This window comes from Abramis brama, assembly GCF_963993115.1.
Source record: "Abramis brama genome assembly, contig: SCAFFOLD_62, whole genome shotgun sequence".
NCBI classification, from domain to species: Eukaryota; Metazoa; Chordata; class Actinopteri; order Cypriniformes; family Leuciscidae; genus Abramis; species Abramis brama.
In genome coordinates this window covers 36,201-43,834 of record NW_028155987.1, presented here as the reverse complement: position 1 = coordinate 43,834, position 7,634 = coordinate 36,201, and the positions used below count along the sequence as shown (strand labels likewise).

The following is a 7,634-nucleotide window of genomic DNA, read 5'->3' as shown; positions in this document are numbered from 1 at the left end:
TTACAGATGGTTACTATGGAGTTTTTATAGAGTTCTTAGCATGATCTTGGCATGATTTAGCACTTAACTAATTGCTATTAGCATGTAGCTATTCACTGCTAGCATGTGTAGCATGTTGGAAGTGCTGTTTGCTAGCATGAGTCAAAAGAGCCAAACCTCATCTCTATACGATGTTCTGATGCAGAGATATAGGTCTTGTAAAACGGTTGCTAGGGTACTCAAGTTTGGTTGCTATGGAGTTGCTTGGGAGCTGGGAGCTTTAAACTTAAGAAGTTTAAAGTGGTTTGAAGTTTAAAGTAGTTTACGAGTTTTTGAGTTTTACGTTTATAAGTTTAAATGAGTTTAGAGTTTGTTTAAATGAGTTTAGAGTGTGTGTGTGTGTGTGTGTGTGTTTACACACACACACACACACACACACTCAGAGTTTATGAGTTTAGAGTTTATAAGTGTACAAGTTTTTGAGTTTAGTTTATAAGTTTAAATGAGTTTTGAGTTTATAAGTTTAAATTAGTTTACAGTTTATAAGTTTAAATGAGTTTACAGTTTATAAGTTTAAATGAGTTAAAGCTTAAGTTTGAAGTTTAAAGTAGTTTAAAGTTTATATTAGTTTGAAGTTTAATTTAGTTTGAAGTTTAAAGTAGTTTAAAGTTTAAAATAGTTTGAAGTAGATAGATAGATGAGTTTATTAGTTTAATTGAGTCTCAATGGCTTATATAGTATATAGAACGGCAGTTTGAATAAGTCTTCAAGGTGTTTAGATTTAAATTTTTGTCGGTTGGTCAGTTTGAATCTAGATTTGAATTTTTTAGAACTCCCCAATGCAAGTCAATGGGAGTTTTTCCGAGTTTTGATCGGCATTTTTAGGAAAACCGTAAGTCCGATCAGTCTGAAAAGATAAAGCAACTCGAGTCAGAATAGTCTGAAGGTCTGAGCCGAGTTTGGAGTATGTAGAGTTAAAGCTCTAGGAGGAGATAGGGGATAAATTTTTAGTAAGAAGAATAATAATAATAATAATAATAATAATAATAAGTTTAAGTACAATATCACTAAGTTGGCTCTCTCAAGCCAACTTAATAAGTTTAAATAGGATTTCAATATGTTGGCTCTCTCAAGCCAACTTAATAAGTTTAAGTACAATATCAGTAAGTTGGCTCTCTCAAGCCAACTTAATAATAAGTTTAAATAGGATTTCAATATGTTGGCTCTCTCAAGCCAACTTAATAATAAGTTTAAATAGGATTTCAATATGTTGGCTCTCTCAAGCCAACTTAATAATAAGTTTAAGTACAATATCAGTATGTTGGCTCTCTCAAGCCAACTTAATAAGTTTAAATAGGATTTCAATATGTTGGCTCTCTCAAGCCAACTTAATAAGTTTAAGTACAATATCAGTAAGTTGGCTCTCTCAAGCCAACTTAATAATAAGTTTAAGTACAATATCAGTAAGTTGGCTCTCTCAAGCCAACTTAATAAGTATGAGCAATAACAATAGTGATGCCTTGCTTTCAGCAAGCACCACTAATAAGTATGAGCAATAACAATAGTGATGCCTTGCTTTCAGCAAGCACCACTAATAATAAGTATGAGCAATAACAATAGTGATGCCTTGCTTTCAGCAAGCACCACTAATAATAATAAGTTTAAATAGGATTTCAGTAAGTTGGCTCTCTCAAGCCAACTTAATAATAATAAGTTTAAATAGGATTTCAGTAAGTTGGCTCTCTCAAGCCAACTTAATAAGTTTAAGTACAATATCAGTAAGTTGGCTCTCTCAAGCCAACTTAATAAGTTTAAGTACAATATCAGTAAGTTGGCTCTCTCAAGCCAACTTAATAAGTTTAAATAGGATTTCAGTAAGTTGGCTCTCTCAAGCCAACTTAATAATAATAATAAGTTTAAATAGGATTTCAGTAAGTTGGCTCTCCAAGCCAACTTAATAATAATAAGTTTAAATAGGATTTCAGTAAGTTGGCTCTCTCAAGCCAACTTAATAAGTTTAAATAGGATTTCAGTAAGTTGGCTCTCTCAAGCCAACTTAATAATAATAATAATAAGTTTAAATAGGATTTCAGTAAGTTGGCTCTCCAAGCCAACTTAATAATAATAAGTTTAAATAGGATTTCAATATGTTGGCTCTCTCAAGCCAACTTAATAATAATAAGTTTAAATAGGATTTCAATATGTTGGCTCTCTCAAGCCAACTTAATAATAATAATAAGTTTAAATAGGATTTCAATATGTTGGCTCTCTCAAGCCAACTTAATAAGTTTAAGTACAATATCAGTAAGTTGGCTCTCTCAAGCCAACTTAATAAGTTTAAGTACAATATCAGTAAGTTGGCTCTCTCAAGCCAACTTAATTAGAGTAGAAAACATAAGTTAATGAGAAAACTGCCTTATGTGCAGTTTACATGTTTTCATACAATATGTTGAGTGTTGATTATTATATCTAAAAATAAATAGTATCTGACATTAGGCTAAAAGTCTAGGCTCTGTTGTTAACCTTTAAGGTTATAGTTTAATGTGTTGGCTCTCTATATAGTTTACAGCATTAGAAGATCTTTTATTTTTTTATCCTTACGAAAAGTTTAATTGTAATTTAATTAATTTAAAGACAAAGACAGAATTTGGTTATTAAACCACTGTAAAAAAAAAAAAAAAAAATCAATTTTAGATTTCTAAACCCCCCACCCCACTGAACCGAACCGAACCGAACCGAACCGAGATGTCAAAACCGTGGGGTGAACCGAACCGTCAGTTTTGTGTATCGTTACACCCCTAGTTGTAACTTGTAACTAGTAACTTTAATGTGCTATTTCTGTTTGATTTGACCCCTTAAAGTGACTGAGTGATATAAAACTAACATGTTTTTAAGACACAAATGGTGTGTTCACACTGGGCCATTTTATAGCCTGTAGATCATTTACATGTGTGGAACCAAATTATGCGTACTAAATAATTATACTTTAGAGCTGCGTAACTATGCTACCAGTTTTTTTTTTAGTTTTTTTTTATTAATATTATTGCTGCTTAGATTTACAAATACCTGCAGTACTTTTGCTAAATGTTTTATGTTTATAACAACATAAATGAGGCTCCTGAAGTGGAAATTCACCTTCTGTGTTCTATCTTCAATGTGTTTCTGTTGTTTCATATGGATCATATGAATATAATGCTTGGAACTGTAAGTAAAATAGACATCTGAAGATGTTTTGCATTACAGTACTTCTGTTTTTTTTTTTTTTTTTAAAGTACAAATCTAAAATAATTTTTCTTTTTTTGCACCCGTTCACTAATTATTTACCTGAAAACAATAAGGTCTTCTTGCTTGGTCAAGAAAATACAAAGGTTATTTATTTTTGTATTTATTTTAGTTATTTTATTTAACAAGAGTTTTGATCTTAATGGAAATAACATGATAAAGGCAACGTAAATAAAAAATGAAAGAGAACAAATGATGGAGATAAAATATAGAAGAGTTCAACCAGGATTAACACGAGTAAATGCATCAATGTTCATGGATGCAGTATTTTCTGTTAAAACCACCATCAAGTACCCCAAAATATTACAGATATTCATTTATCATTATAGAGCTTACAGATTGGACAGGAAGGGCTTGCCTTTTACATAAATACTAAAACAGCTTGATAATATGGTTATATGAAGTTAATTTGTGCAGATTTACAAAAAGTAATTAAATCTCTTGTCTTCTCTGCATTTGTTCACTGCCCACCAAAGACACGTTCCATTTTCAGTTTTGTCAGACCAGCTTTCAGATAACTCAGAGTGTCTTTAGTTGCTTCTTCAGCTTCAGCGGTTCTCCTCATTTCCTCCAGCTCTCGGACCCAGTTTTCTTTCCCAGCCTCTCTCAGTCTGGGGATGAAGAAGTCCAGATGCTGAAGAGTGAAGGCCGAGTCTGGCTTTAATGCGATCTGAGACAGATGCTTGATGTTCTTGTAAGCATTGAACAGCAGAATTGACTTTTGGTCCTCAATCTCCTTCAGATCTTTGTCAATATGATCCATTATAACCGAAAATCTCTTAGTTTGTTCTTGAACTTTTTCATATTTCTCATTAAATTCATCAAAGTCCATCTCAATGGTTGAGGTGCTGACGATGTATTTCTTGTTTTCTTTGACGTGTTTGCTGTGGTGGCACTTCCCTGTACACACGGTACAGTAGCCGTTTTTCATGACTTCACATTTACTGGGATTAGAAACCCACCAGCAGTCAAACTCATGGCAGTTTTCCTCACAGACGGTGCAGGTCGTCGCTTTCCTGCTCTTCCATGATGCGCTTTTAATGGGAACTTTCTCTTTGACAGTCTTTTTGAATTTAATGTTGACGTTTTTACAGCTGTCAATCTTTTCCTTGTTTTGAGTCATTGCCTCCTGGATCAGATTTTTTTCAGACTTCTTTGATTCTTTCTCTTGAATTCGCAGCTGTAAGTTGCAGATAAATGCTTCGAATTGAATGCGCTCTATCAGGACATTTGAAGTCAACTCTAAACTTTTTCTGTTCTTTTCATCCAATGACTGAATAAATTTATTTGTCTCTTCCATGCTGTCCTCCCAGGCGTCTCTTTGAGCACGAAGGTAACGTCTCTCACTGTGACGGGCGTCAGCCTGCCGGTTGTTGAATAAGAAATGAACAGGTTGTTTTTTGTGGTCTCGTCTGCAGGGGATTCTAGCTTTATTAATGGCACTGAGGACGTTTTTGGGTGGCAGACCATCAGAGTGTGTGATTAGAAACACAATGTTGTTCACAATGTCTTTTCCAAACAAAGACAGAACTGAACTGATGATGTAATTCTGTCTGTCTGAGAGACGATTCTTAGATGCTTGAATCAGAAAACACACGGCGTCGACTTCACGAACTCCATCATTATTCTGAAACAGTGTGGATAAATTCTCAGCAACTTCCAGATCTTTTTCCAGTCCTCTAGTGTCTCCGTATCCTGGAGTATCAATGATGGTGAGAGATATGGGATTCTTTAAAGGACAGACCTCATACATGGTGATTTCAGAGGTTTGTGATTCTGATTGGTCTCTGGCTTCTTCTTCTGTGATTTCATACCACATTTCTTCCTTAAACTTCACATCTAGTAAGTAATTGACCATGGTGTTGATGAGAGTCGTCTTTCCAGCGCCGGTTTCTCCCACCAGAAGAACAATTTTGTTTTGTTTACTGGTGTCCTTTTTCCCATAAGTCCATTTTCTGACTTTTCCATAATCATCAAGCACTTTTCTCTCTGTATGCAGACGGTATCGTTTTGGAGGACCTCCATGAATAAGAGTTGGTTTGCGTGGTGGAAGTCCCGGCTTTCTGTAAAACAAGGAGGTAAATGCTTCTCTGAATATTTATGTAGCAAAAAAAGTACACATATATTAGTAGCAACAGTAGTAGTAGGAAGTAGTAGCAAAAACTGGTAGTAGCAATAAATACACAGATGTATTGTTACATACGTTTTCAATATGAACATATTAAACAATAGTTTAGGAATATTTTGTAAAAAATTATATTTAGGATTTTTTAAAAATATTTTATCGATAATTTATTCAGATGATATTTAAATTAAAAAATATATATATTTGTATACCTCGAGGTCTGTGGTCTTCTCATGGCATGCTGTCATGTTACCATTTTTAAATTGTTGGATGCCAGAGTTTTTATATCAGTTAAGCCCAAAACCTACTTCAGTTATGATGTGAAAGCGAGTGTATGCAAAAACGGCATGTATACTTTTGGCGTCAGATGGTTCAGAGATAAACACAATGCTAGTTCAGAAAAGTACAAAGACAGGATTGCGTTGAGTTTAGCTGACGCTATTGGGAAATCACTTTCTCACTGAAATCACTGAGATGCCATTTCACAGACTAATGTCATCTCAGCGCACCCACATAGGCAGGCCAATTTGCCTATGCAAGCTGACACTGAGCACCATTTCATCAGAATGTTTCGACTGAGGAAGAAGGCAAGCAACTACTAACAGTTCAAGCACAATAACATGGTACTCTTACGCAATGTCTCGTTCCCGTTTATCTCTGGGAACCGAGGTTACGTTAGTAACTGAAACGTTCAGTTTCAATAACGGTCTCTCAACATTGCATCGGGGACTGCAATCCTACAATGCTGTGTTATTAGCACAGGATTGACCCATCTTAAAGGCAGAGAGGAGGCATTTCGAGCCTGGCCTAAGGACCAGGCCCAATCACATCCACTCTGCAACAGGACAGTTTTTGCTTTGTTACTAGGCTTCAGTATTTTTGGAGAAAGGGATTTCCACATAGAAGCTCTGCCGACTGTTCACCACTGCAGCCTGTTGTGACTCCAGTTAGTGGCCTTTAAGAAGAGTTGCTTCCGTAGAGTAGTAGTTTATAGCAGCAGTCTGCTTTTTCTTTTGTCTTTACTGCTCTGGAATACTCATATGGTACTGTGGTGCAATGTGAGTTATATTAACTTGGACTGTTTGATTATATATTGTAAGGTGTGTGTGAATTTTTATTTTGTTTTGCAATTAATGGTATGGTTGATTGTTTTTTATGTATTTAAATTTAGAAACCTGTGGACCTGACTGATATGAACCTGACCGATATGTTCTAGCATTGGTGAAAATAAATCTTTTAAATGGATGTTGATATAATGTGCTTTAATTTGGCCCTACTGTGGTGCTCCTTCTGCAAATCAGCAGTATCATAAAAGCTTGGCTTCCCCATTCACAATTGCTGTTTCTGTGTCTTTTTTATTGATGTAAAACCATATCTTTACGACCACAACACACAGGAGACGTTTCAGGTGTGCACGCCAACATTGCCTCAGCGCCTCATGTAAAACGAGCGCAGAAAATGTAAAGGTGCCAAAGGAGTTTCTGTCTGCTTTCGCCCTCACTATATTCATTCTTGCACATGGAGATTCAACCGAGAACATTTCTACATTTTCCTTTGTACCGAGTTCAATTTAGGAATGATAGAACTGTTGTGATTAATTTAGTTTGACAACCAAAAAATGTTTAACATTCAGTGTTTACTGAATTCAGCAAGTTTTTGAAACAGACCTTACAGTCTAACTGACAATTGCTGAAGAGTTGAAGAGAAAATATCTTAGGTCTGCCACTGTGTATATGCTAACAATCAGGAGCACATCTCTCGCTTTCTCCAATTCATTCAAATTAATTTTATAATTCATTCTAACAGGCCAAAATGTAATCTTACCGCACTACCTCTGTGTCAGATTTAAAGCGGACTAAAGTTTCAGACAGAAAGCACACACATTTCTACTCACCCGAAATTCATGATAATCGGCTGACTGAATGTGTCGACCTCACAGAAGACCTTCACTGTCACTCTTCAGTCGGCTTACAGCAAAACAATTAATTATATGTAAAACACTGTATATTTTTTTAACTATTACTATATTTAGTACACACCAGCCTCTGTGTCAATTGTCTGGATAAGTAAAAAGCTTTGACGGAAATGCCGGTTTATTTAACAAGCCTAACTGGCTGAAGTCCCTCCCAACCAAATGTGTCTTCAATGTAATTTAATATCTGAACAGTCTGAATATAATGACAGGAACAACATCTTTCATGTGCGTATGTTGTCATAGATGTACTTCATCTAGTAATTTATTCATAGT

General features: G+C 35.2%; 1 protein-coding gene across 1 annotated transcript; it reads right to left on the bottom strand.

Moving 5' to 3' along the window:
• Nucleotides 1-3,721: 3,721 nt before the first annotated feature.
• On the bottom strand, nt 3,722-7,291 carry LOC311077195 (uncharacterized protein; the record flags this gene model as incomplete). Its single annotated transcript, XM_084139026.1, has 2 exons — nt 3,722-5,324; nt 7,281-7,291. 2 exons carry the CDS (start codon nt 7,289-7,291, stop codon nt 3,722-3,724), a joined length of 1,614 nt encoding a protein of 537 aa, XP_083995152.1.
• Between the last annotated feature and the right edge of the window lie 343 nt (nt 7,292-7,634).